Source organism: Ambystoma mexicanum, chromosome 2q (assembly GCF_040938575.1).
Source record: "Ambystoma mexicanum isolate Mex_15411 chromosome 2q, UKY_AmexF1_1, whole genome shotgun sequence".
Lineage (NCBI taxonomy): Eukaryota > Metazoa > Chordata > Amphibia > Caudata > Ambystomatidae > Ambystoma > Ambystoma mexicanum.
Genome location: NC_090924.1, coordinates 997493186 through 997512597, shown reverse-complemented (window position 1 = coordinate 997512597; position 19412 = coordinate 997493186). Strand labels below are relative to the sequence as shown.

The window sequence follows — 19412 nt, the reverse complement described above, 5'->3', positions numbered from 1 at the left end:
AACAAAGAAGAGTCAAAGAAATGTAGCAAAGAAAGAGAAGAAACAAGTGCAGGTAAGTCTGGTGAACCTCTGGCATGTAAACTAAGGAGCCAGTCATTTTATAAATGCAAGTCGAAGTTCCATAGTTTTTCCAATTTCTTGCAATATTTCAAGTCTTGCATGATCCTCAAACACATGAGCTACTGATCTCTTGTGGTTTTCTGGTGCCAAAGATTCCAAGGACAATGGTCATCTCTTTGAAGTGTGATCCTCCCTTAGAAGGTCTGACTTATATGGTTAAATGTGTGTGTTGTTTGTTTCTCAACACCTGTAATTTCTTGTTCAACTCCCCATATGCCTGGTTCATTGGTGTCAATGCAGGTGAACCGTTGGGCACTGTGATGCGTATAAGTCGGCCCATGTCATGCCCCCTGTAAAATAATCTTTGTATTCAACTTCACTACGGCTAGCCATTGACTTCCATTGGCCTGAATCCTGCTCTACTGTCTTCCTTCTCTAGTCTTCTGGGTCTCAATCCTGGGACTCGAGCACTTCTACTGGGTCTCCTGTGACATCCCCTCAGTTAGGTTGCTGTCATTTTGGCAGGAAGGGTGTAAACTAAGTGCTTACCTGACTTTCTAAGCTATCACTGTGGTTCTGCTGGCTGGTTTTGTCCCATTCATTCCTATGGGGAACTTTTACCAACTCTAAAAATTCCACTAACATGAATTGTAAAGGTAGTTACCTGAGATTTATTCCAGGTCCTCCATGGGCCCCTGGAATCTTCTACAAAAGACTAGAATTTTTGCACTTACCCAGGATTTACTACAGATTTAAATGTATTAAATCAATGCACTACACTCCTGCTGTACAATTTTACTGTGATACTGTTTCTAGTTGTGGTTGCTTCTATCTGTTCTGACTTTTGGCTGGTCCTCTGGGTATTTCCCTCCCCCCCTTTATGTACTGTGTCTTTTACTAGGTGCAAGAGGATGTGGGGATTACAGAAGTTACTTCTGTGTTGGCGTTTTGGGTCTTAATTATGACTATGCAATTCTTCCACAAAGGCCTCAAAACTTCTCTCTTCACAAAAGATGTATAAGCAATGTACCTCCAAGATCTTACAGACTGACGTAAATCTATGTAACTGTACTTGGGTACCCATGGTACCTTGATGATTGCATATTCACTGTAATTGTACTTTGTTCAAAAACGTTTGCCTGCGACCGTGCCTTCTGTAACCAGTGCCTTGATGGCCACGGTTTGGTGCGCTATACAAATGTGAAAATAAATAAATAATTAATGCATTTTTTATTGTTGTATATGGTTCCCTTTTTCTCCCGGCCCCTTAGCCTTATAGGAGTTTAACACAATAGTCATACCTTCAATTTAGGGGTGGGAGGGGTCTGACTTTGGCCCTTAAATGTCTTTATTACATGCATTGTATTTTACTGTGTGTTATATTTAATTATTTTATCTGTAAATTACTCTCTGTGTAAGTTTATATTTTGCAGTATGCCAATATGGTGTACTCTCTGGTAGTATAGTTTGGGAGTAATTGTACCTCTCTGTCAGCCTTGATTGAAGCCTGACTACTCTGCCATAGCTACCCTTTAGAGAGTTTGGTCTATATTTGATTGAAAACCCTGTCTGGCAATTAGGTTAGATGGCTTTAAATCCCGCATCAGAGGTCTGCAGAAAAATCTCCCTAACAGGAGGGATAGATAAATCTACTCCTCCATCTGTGAACTGTGCCTTTCAAACACAGCCTTAGAGATCTGTAAGTATGCATGTTCTATTTCAAGAAGCAGTTACTCTTTCTCTAGAACTGGACTTCATTTTCACACCTGACCTGTTGGCTTTGCTTCTTAGTGTCCTCCCTCTGTTTTAGAATGTTCTCATTTTGTGAGCAGAGTTCCTCGTTGAGATGCATCAGCTACTGCTGTTCCTGGAGCAAGAAAGTGATCTGGGATTTCAACTGTAAAGGGTTCAATAATACCTAGTAGCCACATTCCGGCCACTCTCCCGATGGTGCTTGTTTATTATTGCACTGGGGGACCAGCTTGTCCCCGGTATTCATCCTCCCAGCCATTCTCTATTGAAGAATCCATGGCCACCATGGGTTAGGGTTTTGCTATGGGAATATGCTGAGGTGAACTGAGAAGTGAAATTAATGGAGTTGGTCATTAGATAAAATATAAAAAATATAAAGGGGGAGAGATAAAGAAAGGCACCAACTGAGGCCAAAATAAGATGGCTCTGGCAAACAAGAGGTACATGTTGAAATATCAAAAGTAGTTCACCCATCATTCTTGTCCTTGGAAAGGTAGCACATGTCACTCTTAATGACTTCAACTTAGGTGCAAGTTGCCTGCCTTAAAAAGAGAATGCAGATGTTCTGCTTCGATTCTAGAGGTTTGCCTTGCACTTAGAGATATCTATAAGCTTCATAAGGTTCTGCAGGAAAATTGTGGCACTCAACACCTGAAATTGGCTGAAAATAATTTAAGTTGCCAGCTTTTTTGTGACAACTCCTTGATGATGTCCGTTGGAGAAATGATGGTCCAATTCTCAGGTTTTCTTGTTTTGTTAGGTCTACCAAGAGCAGAAAAGTGTTCGTGCAGCAGCAAGATTTCAAAGATTTCAAAGTATTTAAGAGACGAGATACCCTACTTTTGGAGTAAAACACTGGAGAACTCTCTGTACTCGTATTCCCAACCTTTTAATTGTGGGAGCATATCTTGTAGGGCTCTTATGATTAATTCCATTTGCTTATTTGTTATGTTATGTTATGTTACATGATTTATATTGCGCACCTGGTACACAAAGGCTGATTGGCGCAGACTGACAAACACAAAACAGACCACAAATGCAGCAGAATAGTTATCTAAACCGAGTCTCCATTGGGGGGTTTAGGCAAAGAGCAGTGTTTTCAGTTTCTTTTTAGAGTTCTGTTGAAGCCAGCGTTCTTAATGCCGTGGGAAGGGCATTCCACGCAATGGGTGCTGCAACTTCAAATGACCGCTGCCTTGTTTTGATATTTTTGTGCCGGGGTACACTGAGTGTATTAAAATTATCAGATCTGAGAGACCTACCCTTATCCTTCACAACTATGGCCTCCTTCAGATATGATGGCATTTTACCTACAATGCATTTTTGGGTAATAAGCAGGAGCCTAAAATGAATTCTTTTTCCAACCGGCAGCCAATGAAGACTCCTTCTGGCATTGGATACATGATCTCTTTTACTTAAACCCTTAACTATTCTCACGGTCCCATTTTGAATTACCTGAAGACGATGAATCTCTGTCTGAGGGATACACACCAAAAGACTACATCCAAAGTCTAATTTGGAGCCACTGATGGCTCTCGCCAAGGTTTATGCGTTTTTTTCAGAAATAAATGTAGGAGGCTGATGAGACAAGACTGTTCACCTGAGCCTTCATATTAAGGTGTGTATTCAGGGTCTTAACTTTGGACAAGGTTTTGATAATATAATTGTCCAGATTGATGTTCTTGTATTCTGCTCCTAATTTATCCAATTTACTTGGCGAGCCTACCAAAAGAAGTTCAGTTTTAGCACTATTTAGGGCCATGACATTGGATACCATCCAATGCTGTATTTTCAGATAAGTTGCATTAATGCAAGCTACGTCCTTTTGGTAAATTCCTGAGATAGGTAGGATGCATTGCATGTCATCTACGTAGTTGGCAAACACGATCCCTTCCTCCTCCAACATCTGAAAGAAGGAGATCATGAAGATGTTATAGAAACACAGAGACACGCATGCTCCCTGAGGGACTCCAAACAATAGTAACGTTGGATCTGCTTCAGCCAATTCGCTGGCAATTCTGATTTGCCTACCCTTTAGAAAGGATGATATCCAAAGGATAGCCTCTTCCGAAAAGGACGCGTTTTCTCTTAACCTGGTGGACAGGATAGAATGGTCCACCAGGTCAAAAGCCGCTGAAAGATCCAAGATCATCAGAAAGGCAATCTGACCCTTATCCATGCCCTGAATGAGATGGGATTTAAGGGCTAGAAGTGCTGTTTCCGTGCCATGATTGGCACGGAATCCTGATTGATGATTATGCAGAATTTGATTCTGTTCCAGGAATGAGGAGATCTGGTTATAAGCCACCCGATCTAGAATTTTAAGAAGAAAGGCAGTGTTGGTAATAGGCCTATAATTCGACGGGGTAAGTGGGCAGAGGTTGGGCTTTTTTAATAGAGGTGTAATCCAAGCATTTTTTAGATTAGCAGGCACTACCTTCGACTCAAATGAGGCATTGACAAATTTTGTAAGAGCTGGTATTAAGGTGGGTAGGCATTCCTTAATTATGATGGCAGAACAAGGATCGCCTTTACAACTGGTGCTCTTAAATTGACTAATGGTTTTTGCCAGTTCCTCTTCAGATATGGGCAAAAATCTGAATACTGGTTGATCTTTATTTTCAACTGGGGTGTGTATAATCTTCTCCTGCTGATCTGATATGTTCAGAGAGCATTTTTTAGTCTCTATGGTTTCTCTGATCTTATCTAATTTGACATGGCTGACTGAATTTCTGTACACCAGGCCTTATTCTTAATAATAATGTATTTCCTTACACATTTTCTGGTGTACCATACAGACTAATGTTTCTTTGTCTCGATGTTGAAAGACCAAGTCGTAAGTTTTGTGTCATAGAAAAGTAGTAGTAGATTGCAGCATAACAAGCTCACAGACTAGCTCTGATGTGTTATCTCCAGGTTGAAGTGTCCATGTTTCCAATTGTGCGTTCTGTTAATGTGTAGTGCAGAAGACGTTGGTAAATGTTTTTATCATTCTTTCCCCTGTTTTTTTCCCCAAATCTGTTGTATCATGTCAGCTTTGGTGGCAGTGGCAGTGTGCCTTGTATGGTCGTGAATGTCGCTCTGCCACTCCTAGAGGGTTGACAGGTGTTGGCATGGTTGTGCCATTCATCATTGCAATGATGACATTTGGCATCTGTGGATGGATGCAGCTTTCCTGTATGTAGAGGTAGATGTCGATCCTTCTGTAATTGACACATTAGTTTTGCAGGTATACTACAAGTCAAGTGAGCAACAGGTCCTCTTTTTTTATAGGGGGCTGTGTGAATGAGGAACAGCACAATTAGGCAATATAGAAATTTCACAAACAGCTACCCTACTTCCACACACACGGGCCGTGGAACACCACAAGTCAGATTTTAGAGATCTGTCTTACACTCTTTCGACAGTAATATAGGGTTCAGTGAAAAAATACATATTTTAATCAATATACACATTTTAAAACAAACATCATAGTAAAATACATAAAGCACTATGACTCCATCCAACTAACATATCATGTTCATCTCTAATATCTATTTCTTATTATAGAGGGAACAGAGTGTGAGGTTAGTAATGGAGGTGAGAGGCGAAATAACAATAAATGTACATCTAGGCAACCTCTCTATTTGGTGTCTACACAGAATAAGAAATAGATATTAGAGATGAACATGAAAACAAATGGAAAATGGCTAATACCTAAACTCAACCCAGGCAAAACATAAATAATGATAGCCTTGCCTAACACCACCACTTAAATATGGTTACATGGGATTTTATCAAATGATAATACAAAGAATAAATTTAGAATGAATAAAAAATCCATCTAAAAAAGAACTAATTTATTGTCGTTGTTTTTGGGAGGGGGTTTCACCCACAAACCCCCTCTTTTTTCTTTTTTTAATTCTTTTCCCTCACCCCTAAAACTACTATTCCCATACCCAACCATATTTGTATCATTTTTGAAAATTCGTTATTTTTTTCCCGATGTTTTGGGTTAGTTTAAAAATGCATTATTTGTTTTATATTCAATAACATCACTGCATACCCTTAATTACCTGTGCCCTTGCCTCCGGAAATGGGTAGCTGCCCTAGAACATCTAGGGTGACCACGAATCGCAGCATACTAATGGACAACGGACTTATGCTGGAAACTCAAAGTCAACACAGTATTCAGAAAGTGGGTTTACCATCCATGCTCAATCAGTTGAATTATGCTTTATGTCACTTCCCCACACAGATTGTTGGGCATCATACTTCTGGTTCTTTCAAGAATCAATTATGCTAACAGTATTTATACAGGTATGCCGATACACCTCACAAAAAATACAACAGATCCAAATCACAGCAGCTAGACTGTTACTCAGATTTAACTGGAGTGGGCATACATCACCAGCATTAACTGACTGCAAGTTAAAACCGATTCCACTTCAAGTCCCTCTGCATCACCCACAAAGCCCTCCAAAGTCAAGGAGCTGAATTTAAGCAAAATCTCACATTACCAACCAACTAAAGATGTAAGATCCCAAATTACTTGCTCATAGATACCAGAAGATTCTGCAGAGAAAGGCATGGAGGCTCAGTGTTTTCCACTATGGTGGCCAAACTTTGGAATAAGCTACCAACGGAAAGCCAAACATTGCAAGACTGCTTGAACTGTAGAGAACATCTAAAATCTTGGCATATAAATACATAATCAACAGAAATTAACCAACACTCAAGAAACAGCAGCAAACAACACCTCGGTGAGAAACCTGAAGGTGTCTCCCTGACTAGTCCACAGGGATCCGTCATCAGGTGGCCAGGACACAGCCGTCCCTATTGGATCCAGTTCCTGGGGGTGGACCAGTGAGGGAGGATCACCTGGGTGGGGGGTCCTCAGGGAGTGGAAGCGGGACACCGACCTGTGAGACGCAGTATCCCCATTCTTATAACACCTTTCCCCATCCTACACGTAGGATACTCAAACAATCTACCCCCCATTTTCCGACCAAACACTTTCGTGCAACACGAAAGTCGATGGACAAGCACCAGAGCTGTTTACCTGACATATCCCTCTACAAGGGCCAGACAAAGTAAGGAAATTGACCAAAATCACACACACCTTATGCCCCTTTCCCTTCCCCACAAGGATAAAAGGTGGAACACTAGAGCACAAGAGGATCAAGGCAGACCGCACGACAAGAGAGCTAATTCAGCACGGCAGTTTAAGAGGAGGAGAAAGATGGCACAAATGGAGAGGGTGACAAGGAGAGAAGCAACCCTGCCCATTCCGACCAAGGCCAGTGAAACCTCAGCGGAAGGAATCGCAAGACTGCGAATATTAACCAGCGTGTGTTTCAGCAGATGTCAACGGTACACAGAGCCCTTCTCTGCTGAGAACCAAGTCGGGGAGAGATGCTTGCCACCGTGCTACTGACCTTGACTCCAGAGACAAGCAAAGCCAAGCCATTCATAACAGCTGGTGAGTCAAGGGGATAGCTGATAAATAACTGAACTGCGTTGAACAAAAGTTGCAAATGGTTAATTGAAGAAAGTACAAAGACCTGTTAATATGTGAGGGGGAAAACCAGCCACAGAGGAGTCCGGCACCACGTGGGTGCACACTCGGGTTGCTCTGTGTGAATACCCTATTGCTGAAACTACCATTACCAGAAGGCTTTGGGAAAGGCGGGAGAAAGGGGTCAAAGTGGTCAAACATGGGTCTAGCAAAATCCTCTGTACAGTCGAAAGTCTTTGTCCGGTAGATGAATGTAAAGCTAAGGGAAGTGAATCCCACATTGAGTGACTGGCAAGAGTTGGCAAGTGTTAACCCGACAGAGGGATTCTGATAAAGAATGCCGATAAAGAGGGGGCAAAGCCAAACACACTGGTAAATAGTGTGTTTGCAAGAGTGAACCTGGTAGAGGGATGTCCACAGTGAACTGTTTAAAAAGACATTAAGATTTGTAAATCTCACAGATGAGATTGTATTGAAAGCTGTAGTCAACCCGATGGAGGGAGGCTAATATTCGAGAAGGGTCTGAGCCCGGAAGAGGGGGATCCAGGGGTGAAAAGACATAACCTAAAGAGCAAGCAGAAAATAACTTTTGTTTATTATATTTGGAATACATGGAATGCATCAGGTCCTCGGAGGCAGGAGACTTTTTTGGAGAAAAGAGACTTAACCACCGAAAGGCTCTGATAGATGAGAGCGGAACTGCTGGATCTTGCTGTTAAAGCTCTAGCGTGTGCAGTGCTCCAGAATCCCGCCTTGTCCTGTGCTCAAAACGTGTGGAAGGGAGACCCAGACTACCGCATCTTGACTTATTATTTGTGAACACTTATTTCTTTCCTGTGAATCCTATCCCACACTCTTTGTTTGTATTTAGTGTAAGGATTGGCAATCGTTTTTTTCTTAGTATAGGCCCTTTTATTTGACAAGATGCCACTTGGGCTGCCTTATTATTATTTGATGGTCGTAGCTTGCTCCCATCTTAGTTTTACGTTTAGATTAGATGGTTTTCCAACCCGCATATACAGTTTAATAAACACCCTTGAACTGTGATGACTTGTGTCTGTCTTTACTGTTGCCACCATGAGTTCCTTACACCTTTCAATCATCCAACTCCCACAAAAGGATACACTGGAAGGGGACGCCATACAGACTCGCAACCATCCTGTTCCAAACCAACTTATCCCACTCAGAGAATGATAACAATTACTAGAACATGACAGCACCACCACTAAATCTCTAAGACAAAAGCTTCCCTCTTTTTCTTTAATATCAGAAACGCAACTCTGGACATCAACCCGCTACAACCACACAGAACCCAACACCTTGCATCACAACACAAAACAAAAGCAGCATCATAAAACCTGTGGGACCCACCACTTCCTATTGACTAACACACAATTTCTCCACCTTGCCTATGCAAACTCAACTAGCCACTCGCACAAAACGTTTAAAAGAACCACCCCCCACACACCAAACAACACCTCTCTACCCCCTCGCCACCTATTGACACACCTATCCTCTGGCCAGGACGCAACCATACTGCAAGCACAGGGTTTCTTCCGTAAAGACAAAGCCCTCTCTGTTCCTAACACATCACACCTAGAACGCTGTCTCATACGCAGAGCTCATGCTTCTTCCAAATTACAAATAAACACAAAGCACCACCCTCTTGCACTGTCCGTCTACTCCTAACTAGCAAAGCCCACCCACTCCCATTTTGATCCGCCAGAATGCCTGCAGACCATGGAGATGGAAGCAGCGCACGGTACAGATCCAGTAACCTAACATGCCTGCAGTCTTACTGGTTGGATTCCCGCTGGTGATTTACTACCCACTGCAACCCTCAAGCAGAAATGCCCTCTTTGATGGGGCAGGAGAGCCCTGAAGAATGCCCAGTGTTTCTTGGCTTCCAGTGGCCCCCTTTGCCTGTGAGCAGCAAGTAGCGTGGGCACTGGGCACACTCGACTCTGGTGGGGCCGGCAGCAGCACTCGCTGAGGAGGTCAGTGCACAGTGGGCAAGATGATACCTCGTCACAGTCACCCAGAGGCAGTGGTGCAAGTGATTCCCCTCCTGTGCAACAGTGATGGAGTGTGGAGGGGTTTACCTCCTCCCCTTCCCTGCCTGCTACCCCCGTGAATGCATTCAAAACTTGTCTAGTGAGGGAATGACATTTGCAGAGAAGAAACCTACATGGAAATTGATCCCTTGTGAGTTTGAAATTAAGGTAACTGTACATTCTGATTTTGTAATGTACCCACTTACCTCAACTTGGATAGGAGGGTACTGGAATGCTATTATCTTTTCCACGCTGTAAGTTTGTTCGTTTACTACATTTTCCGATATAACGTTGACCTTGATTTGAAGTTCGTCCTCGACAGCGACCAATGACTTCATGTATACATCAGCGGGCACATCCAGAGGCACAGTCACTGTGGAAGCACACCAGTAAAAACAAAAAACCATGAGTAGCAGGCATTCAAATATTTGTGATCATATGGAACTTTCAAACAGTTGTTGCTGATTTGCAATGCTATTACTAACCAGTGATCCTTTTAGCAACACGAACAGTACTCAGTGTATGGACTGAGAGGATGAAAGACAGGGGTAGGCCCTGTTGGAACATGAACCTGTGACCGGCGGGTTAAACACACCTCTCAGCAGGTGGGACTTTTAGAGGTATATATATGTAAGATTATAGGGGAAAAAGGCCAGAATTGTTGCTGTTTGCTGGGGATCTTTCAAATGGATCCAACTTCATTCCACGTCTGCCAGAAAAGAAAAGAAAGCCTTTGCTTGCATAGGCATCCATGTCTCAACCTCACAGAACATGTTGAAACGGGTTAGTGCACATCAACCCTGTACAGCTGCGTGGGCCAATCCAACATACGACCAAGCGCATGAAACGTACATGATAAGCGGTTCCAAAGTTTTAACTCTTCATTTATTTAAGGATCACACTTGGTAACATTTACACTGTATTTGGTGACCTGTGTTAACTCATTTTGACAATAACATTGACTCATAATAAACATAACAATCTTTTTTCGTACTGAAAATAGATGATCAGAAGCTATTTAGTTCCATAAATGGTAAATAAAATAAATTATAAAAAAGGGAAAACACAAATACAGTAAAACCCATGGTTTAGCAAATGAGCCATTACATAGTCCTTCCCACTGCAGAAAGGACCAGGGATCGGATCAGTGGAAAGCGTGAGCCCCATGACCTGGTGCCCAAGAGCAGTAGTGGACACAGCCAGGTCAAAAAGCAGACAAAGAGCACTTCTGCCCTAATTCTGTCCGCACAGCTTCGGCTGCAAGGTCAGTGCCTGCACTGGAACAGCTGCAAACCCCCACGGGGAGCCCTTGAGCGCCCTAGTGTGAAAGTTCCCTACCTCAAACAGGCGCACAATCCACCCTACACCCCATGATGTGTAATATAAACATGCCCTTGCAAAACGGCAACTTGTTTACCCTCATTTGCCAGCCTCACCAGCAGATCTGCATTTGGTGTTACAAAAGGGGGACCCATGTGTGCATTTGTAGGGTTATGCACTATGCATTACATATCGTTTGCGTTATGTGCATGTGACACTTCTATGCATTCATTGTATGTGATATTTCAAGGTAGCCCTATTGACTTTAAGTGGCAGTAGGGGGAGGGGAATATCCCTGATCATCTCTTGGCAATTAGCAATGCCTTTGCTGCATGCAGGGTAATCTGCAATGACCTGGATCGCCTTTACTCTGCACTGACACCGTGACACGTGTTCCTCAGTAAATATCAATATCTCTGTGGTTGAAGCTCAGCTATGCAGTGACCAAACGCACTCCAGCGCCACCATGCGATAATTCAAGCTGTCGTCAGCTGACAGTGGTGCAGCAGGCTTTAAGCGCATCTGGAGTTTGAGAAAAGAATCCCGCATAAGCAGGTGAATATTTACGTCCATCTAGGACTACGAATACCAACAATAGTGGGACTGTACCGCAGAAGAAATAATATATGGGAGGGCATAGAATAGATGATACATCTCTAAAGTGCCACCAAGAAGCCACGGCAACGAAAAATAGGTCAGCCGGGAAACATGTAGAGAAGCTGGCAGTGATGTGCCACTCACTCCACAAAAGCAGCAGACCAAGCACTGGATGCACTGAAGCAACAGAACAAGCGCTCGATGCACTGAAGCAACAGATCAAGGGCTGGATGTACTGAAGCAACAGATCAAGGTGGATGCATTGAAGCAAAAGATCAAGCTCTCTAGTCTATATTGGCCTTATTGTAAATATTACATTGACTAGAAGTTGAGGGCAGTTGGACAGTGAAGCTTTTGTGTGCAGAGAGGAGTGCACTTACTGGCAAGTTCATGTTTGCATCACAATCATGTGACCAATCTGCTTTTATTTCTGTGTGAAACGCACCTCATACTACAGATGTTTGCGTGACATTTGCTTTTTGCATGATGGTGGCTGGTTTTATCTTTTACTCTGTGACTGCTTTTGATTTCCTCGTACAGTGGAACGATGCCTGCCATTATATTTAAATTTTTAATTTCTTTGTTTTATGATTAGAGTAACACGTCTACCTGTTTTACTTTCATGTGTTTTAGGAGATGCCTCAAACTTCCTTGTTTCGCCTTCCGCTATTATTTTTTTTATTATTATTTTACTGGCTGACTTTTAGGGTTACTTGATTTCCCGCTGTTTACATCTGCTTTGGATTATTACTGCAGTCTCCTTTCCATATCCACAACTAATAACAAGTGCTTCTTTGTAGATGGGGCTCTGTGATGTTGTTCCACGGTAAGACTTGGCTGTGGCCGTGTCATGTAGAGCATGTTAAGGCATCAGGAGTAAGTCGTGTGATCTGGACGACACCCAGAAATAAACTTAAATGTTGTTTATTATGGAAATTGACAGCGAGTGGGCAAAATAATAAACAGGAAGTTGTGATGTGGAGGTAATTGTAATTGGTTATTTATAAACGCGCTTAATACCCAGAGGTTTCTATATTCTGACCAGGGGATCGAACCTGTGTTGCTCCGCCTGGCTCGTTTCCAAGACGAGCACGTTGCCCCAGAGTTATCCTCCCGAGGGTGGACATAAACATGCAAGAGAAGCGTCAGAATGTTTTTGTGGCTAATAAAATCTGAAAGTTATTGGGAAACTAAAGTTCAAGCTGGCTTTCCTTAGCCTTTGGGGGCTTCAGGTTCCTTTCTTGTGATTCAAATAAAAAAATAAAAATGTCTCTAGCTGGAAAAAAAGACTCTTCCACAAATAAAAATACCTTCAAGCTACCCAGTGTCTGGGACTTGCCTTATACCAGATTCTTGGCCCGGTATCTGCCTCTGGGTTTATGGGAAAGTCTGCCCTTTGTTTCTCTGCCTCATTTGGGAATGGATTTGTGATCTGTTGTTCTTTTTTGTTTTTCCTACCATATGTTTCAGCATAGTATAAATCTTGCGGTTTTCGGTGAAGAAATGGTGTGACCTGGCTCAATGTCGACAAAACTCCCAGAGTCTGGCATTTTCATCAGAGGAGCTATTCTGTAGTCTCCTCGGAGGCCTGTCAGGCTGGCCTTGATCATTAGAGATCTGGGTTCACTCCCAATCTCCTAAAATCTCTTTTGCCACTCTAATTCTCAGGGATTCTCATCACAATGGCTGGCCCCGCTCAGTACTTTCTTCTCTGGGTGTTCTTCCTCCTCACCCCTTCTCTCTCACGCTCCATTTCCCACTCTTCACTAGTACACTCGTATTTCTCCCATCCAGGGCCATCCTTTGGTCTGTGTACTCCCAGTCTTGTTTCTTTTCTCCAACCTCTTCACTATGATCACTACTATCACCCTGAAGTGCTTCACCCGTTTCGGTACTAGATCACTCCACTGAGCACCACCCTCCTCCACAACTACTAGTGATGCCCTCTTTGGCAGCTACTCACCCCATCCTTGACCTTTACTTTCGCTCTTTGGATGTCTTGTTCTAGTCTTCAGGGTCTTTCCTCTGGTGTCGGGGTCCTGGATTAATTACCCAGTCTCCTGAAGTGCCGGATTAACCCTGGAGCAAAATGTTCATCTGCACCAGCCCCCCGTTCCCCCTTTATTTACAAAGGGCCTGCCTGATGCAGATGGAATTCAAAACTTTGCTTTTAGTTTTTCCTTGCAGTCACACATTTGCTTCTGGGGCATTCCTTTGCAGTTATCTGGCACTGCAAATATTTTCAACTCATGGCATATCTTTTCGTGAACTGAGGGTTGTATACTAATTGACCTTTCCCAATTGATCTCCGGAGAAGTGACCTAATTTAGAAGGTCAATTGGGACATACATGCAGGGGGAAACCACCCGCAAACCCCCCACCCAATCCAAAACCCCCTGTAAACCCCCACCCAATCCCCTTATATTATTTATAATTCAAAACCAACCGAATATATATATAAAATAACTAAAATAATATAAAGGTCAATTGTGCAGAAGGTCAATTAGGACCACTATAATTAGGTCAATTGTGCAAAAGGTCAATTGTAAAAGGTCAATTTGGGTAATACCGAACTTGAGCACTCTTTCTGCGGCCATGCCCTGCACCACAAAACTTTGCTGTAAATCGAATCGGTGTTTTCTCTTATTGTGATGCAGTAAGTTCAAGAGTAAAGGGGCTGCCAATATGTCAATGACTGCACTACACAGGACCAGATTACTTCACATAACAAATCTGAATGGGCAAATAGAGTATGCAATGGGACATCTGTTTTCTTTTGTGAACTGGGATGGTATCAAAGACAGACGCCAAACTTAAAGGTCTGTTGGGTAGCGGGATTATATTCAAGAAACATAGCTCTCTATTGGTTAATACTCAGCTGTCACATTCCCAGACGAGCTGTTGACAATAAAGTCTGTCTCTGCCATGAAAATTTGCAGCAATACAGGTCTAATTCAAGAGCTGATTGGAACTGTTATTGTAGGGAATTTGTCGTATATATTTTTAGCAGTTGTTCACAATAGTGCCAACACATCGGAAAAATGGGCTGACCTCTGGGAGGGATTTCTGCAGTGTATCCTCTAGAAAACATAGCACCCAAGTCGAAACACTACAACGCTCCCCTGTACTGGGACACCCACTCTGAAACCCCTCCCCAACATTACAAAATCATTGAAATATAAACAGCTAGCTGTATTAACATGAAATTATAGAACTTAAAAGTAATATGTAGATATGGCAATGTAGACAATAATATTGCAAACAAGAATTAACGGTCATTTGTGCATGTTGTTTGCCTTGAATGTCTAAAGCACGAGCTCCAAGATTGTGCTGCTGTAAAAGTGTCTATTGCAATTGCGTAATCAATTTGTAGGATGATTTTGCTCTTAATTGAATGTATAACTAGAGCCAATAGACCTCTTTTAAACACTACGGTAACTAATCCCAGCAATCAGCAACAGCACCTGCAACCACGATATTCCGGGGACCCACACATTTGAAAACAACAGGTATTTATTTGCATAATGAATACGTTGCAACAGAGAAAGCATTTTCACTGTCCACAATCCATAATGGTTGGCTTTGGCTGTAGGCAATTATTTGCTGGGCCCAGGTGATTTAGGGAATCTCTGCAGCAAACACATTTGCCAGACGAGCTATCTTACTAGGATTGCATCCTGTAATACCAGACCATGCACTGATCTTTGCTTTAGCATGCAGAGCTATGGCAATAGAATATGAAACGACATAGCAATCCCCAAGTTACCCAAGGGGATTTTCATTAAGTGCACAGTCCTTCCTGTATTTGCTCGGACTTCAGGGCTACTATTTACTGGGGAAGCACTTGACTCCAATGGCAGCGCTGACCAGAGGCGTACACAGGGTAGGGCCTGAGTGGGCAAGGCCCGTCCAAAGTCTGGAAATGCCCACTCAGGAGTGCTGTGTGGGCATTTACAGACGTTAATGTCACTGTGGTGGGCCCAACTACATTAGCTTCAATCCCCACTTGTTGGACAATCCTGTCTACACCTCTGGCGCTGACCAAGTTGATGTTGCTTTTCGCCAGAGATATCATAATTTTCCTGAGCCCTGCTCCGCAACGCTTAAGCTGGATGGAAAAAAGACAAGTGCTCAGAATGATATTTGGAGTACTGAAAGAAAGAAGAGGTTTGGCATCAGAGAGGAAGTGGGAGGGTGAATGAGGACCAAATGTTGAGTTTGATACTTTGTGGAAGGCTCGAGAGGCCTTTGCCTGTCAGATTGTTTTCATCTTTCCACAGGAAGTTTGAGGAATTACCACCGGTAAATTGTGAAATGTGCAAGGATCACAAAAAACAAGAAACCCTTAAGCACTTGGTACTTTTCTGTGCGACAACTTTGAGGTGGCGATTTTTAATACTTTGAAAATATGTTCATTCACAAGTTTGGTTAATTCAGAATTGCTGTGTGCACGGTTAATGGAGGGGGAGCTTACATCTTTGACAATTGCATTAATTTATTTCCTAAAGATAACCCATGAACATTTAGGTGAAAATTGTTATGATGACACATTTTAGATGTAAATACTTGAATTGTGAGAATCGATATGATGCCAAATTCTAGATCTTAATAATTGAATGGAATGTAAGATTGTAATAAGAAGGTTGTATGATTTATTTATTATATTAGGTCTTATACATTGTTATTTAATTGTGTATGTGTATGAATGGATTTTGTGAAGTTTTATAAACAATAACACAAACAAAAAGAAAAAGTTCTTTTTTAAGCAGGAATTGAAGTGCCTCACAAGAGGAAACAAGGAAAAAGTATATTAGGAGATGGTCAGGGGAATGTCTGACCATAGGAGGTAGGGGGAGACCTAAAAAGGAAGAGGCGAGATTATGTAGCATTGGAGGGGGGCTGTGTAAGACATGTTAATTTTAAATGACGTTCGTTTTACAAAAGACACTGAGTTTTTGTGAAAACCCTTCTCACAGGAATAAACGTCTGTGTAATGGTTTTCTTGGGAAATTCTTGGGGGGAAATCTTGCGGGAATGAAAGAGGGCCAAAACGGGGGAAACACTGACCAGTGGCCCACAGTGTTTTACTGTGATAGGTGGAAAGTGGCAAGCGGTCACGAAGGAAGGCCATTGCCCATGGGAAATGGATATTTACTACTAAAGGGGTTATGGGGAAGGCCCTTAGGCTATGGGCAGTGGACAATAATCTTGTAATGCAATTGTTGCAAAGGGGGCAGTGGCCATGGAAGAATGCCATAGCCATTGGCCCATAGTTATCAACTGTTACAGGTGGCACAAGACATAGCATAACACACCCCTTAACATTTTGTGAAAGAACGTTACCTAAGAGACCGGTAAGATGAAAATGTGTCAGAATGGAACCCAAGAAATTCACCAGATGTTGGAAGTGACAACAACCTTAGCTCTGAGCCCCTCCATCACCCCCCCTTGATGTCTTTTTTGATGTCATTACTGATCAAATATTTAATATCATGCACAGCGGGGCTCTAAATTAAGCTAAGGGTTGTTGTCACTTCCAACACCTACCAAATTTAATGAGTTGTGTTGCAATAAATTGTTTCCCCTTAAATGTCACTCAACTAATGTTTTTTCACGAATATATATACATATATATTCTGTGAAACTATTTTAGTTGAAGTGACTTTAAAACAAACAATCCCTTGAAATTTAGCAGTCTGAACCCTTGTTACACAGCCCATGAGAACACTAATGACAGCACACATGAAATCACTGATGACATCAACTATGACATCACTTGTGGCACCATTTTTGTGGACCTCACTGGAAAGCCAAGTAGATGGACATCACTTATGATCCCACATATGAAATCAATTGTCCCATCCCTGCAAACTACCTTTCAATTCAATTAATTCGAGGATAAACCAATCACCAATCACAATCTTGTTAATGACTCTGCATAGTGTCAGACAGTTCATAATGAATTCTCCTCCAAAATTCTGGGCCACCTAGCGACGATCAGAGATCTACAGGGGAGTATGGGTGGGCTTTACAGCTATTCCACCCTCCTCAGATGACAACTGTCCTCAAAGCAATTACCACACACCTTTAGCTTTACCTCCTGCTCCGAGGATAAAATCTATATAATCCTCCAGGTGATGAAACCAACATCTTGTTTGGGAGACAGCTGCCCGGCCAACATTCTGAAGGGTGCCCTTGCGTCATTGGTTCCCTGGATAATGAGGCTTATCAACCGTTTCTTTCAATGAAGGAGTGGTTCCATGTGCCCTGAAATAGGCCTGGATCACTCCTTTGCTCAAGAAAAATAATTTGGATCCTGCAGTAGGCAAAAATTACAGACCCATCACAAATGTACCCTTCTTTCTTATAATTATGGACAAGGTAGCCCACTTGCAGCTCCAGGGCTTCATTGAAGATCATACTATCCTGGGGGTATGCCAGTCAGGCTTCAGAGCTAAGCATGGGACTGAAACCGCTAAGCTGGATCTCAAATCCACCTTGGCCAGTATAGTCGATCAAGGACACTCTGCCCTGCTTATTTTGTTAGATATCTCTGCGGCCTTTGATTTGGTCGATCATTCCCTTTTGGTGTCTAGATTAAGGGATCAGGCTTGCTGCTCACACTCAGCAGCTCAATGGATTGCATCCTTTCTCGGGCCATGTACCTCCAGAGTCCAAACCTGTGGTGTTCCTCAGGGTTCGTGTATTGCTCCTACGCTCTTTAATGTTTACATCAGGCCACTCCTTAGCCGTTTGGATTGCCTGGGTGTCCATTACGCCAAATATGCTGACGACATCCATGTCATCCTTGAGCTCACCGGAGACTATGCACAGGACTCTGTCGCTATTAACATAGTGTACGATGCTATACACCCTAGATGGCTGCAAACTCCCTAGGCCCTTAACATAGGAAAAACAGAGCTACTTATTGTGGCTTCTGCCCAAAGGCTCAAGAAACTCAGTCCGGCGTACAGTTGTTTCAGTATTGCCGGGTAGCCAAAAGTATCAAGACCCTAGGTTTGTTCCTTGACTCCGAAATTACATGTTTCTCACACCAGGACCTCTTGTGCATTCACAACAAAATGCCTACTCCACATTCGGCCTTTCATCTCAGCCAGTAACTGTTCTGTTCTAGCCGCTGCCTTAGTGAACTCAAAGCTAGATTACTGCAACAGCTTGCTACGCAATCCAATCTACACTCCCTCCATGTCTCTCATAATGGCGCAGTATGCGCCATTTTTGGCCTTGCAAGATTAAACCATGTTTCTGATGCCAGAAGGGAACTACATTGGCTCACATTAGACATGATCACTCACAAGATCCTGACTCTTTCTTATGAGTGCTGGACAGATAAGGCCCCACAATACCTAAAGGACCAGATAAAAGTATACATAACAGGCTGCCTCTTGCGTTCCCAAGACAACCTTAAATTAGTTCAACTTCGGTAGAAGCTCGTCAGGTTTGGCGGTACGATCTTTGATGTCATTACCTCCTCCATCAGAGCTGCGTGCTCGATGTGTCTTTTTAAAAAACTGGTGAAGTGCCACATCTTCGACCTAATCCAAGGCTAAAGAGCCTTGCTCCTGAATTCTCTTCCCCCAACTTCGGAAACAGTTTTTGAAAATGGTATTCTTTTTGTCTTGTCAGTCTCCTGTTTTCTTACTTTATGTGCGCCCTGAGGCCTATGGGCATGTGGCACGTTACAGAAATTAAATAATAATAATAAATAATAATTACATTAGCACCCTGGAACTCTCCACAAACCAATCAGGTCAGCGGAACCACGGGCTCCCAACCTATGTTCCATCTGACCTCTTACCTTATGTCAGCATTCTATCTCCCGATCTCCGCCTTCACTGGATCCATGTTGCAGTTTCATTTCTAATCTTCAGCTACATCCACAATCCTTGGTGCGCCTATTACCCCGCAATGTGGCGCATGACGAACAAAACTCCTGGCAACTCCACAACGTCTTCAAATCTGCCATCTACAGGTAACGGCTCTACTGCTCCTGCTCCTGACGTTTCCACCCGGATATCTCTGTTCTGACGTCAGATGGCGAGGAACGTCTGGTGTCCTTCAATATTTTAGGCACCTCTTTTCTTTCCGATGGGTTGGAAAGTGATGTCAGC

General features: G+C 42.8%; 1 protein-coding gene across 1 annotated transcript in view; it reads right to left on the bottom strand.

Annotated features, from left to right (window-relative positions):
• TGM4 (transglutaminase 4) overlaps positions 1-19412 on the bottom strand; it is a 191050-nt gene that overhangs the window by 24606 nt on the left and 147032 nt on the right. Inside the window, exon 12 of the mRNA XM_069648311.1 lies at positions 9570-9736. Coding sequence (XP_069504412.1) covers positions 9570-9736 — 167 coding nt within the window. The remainder of the gene's footprint in view (positions 1-9569; positions 9737-19412) is intronic.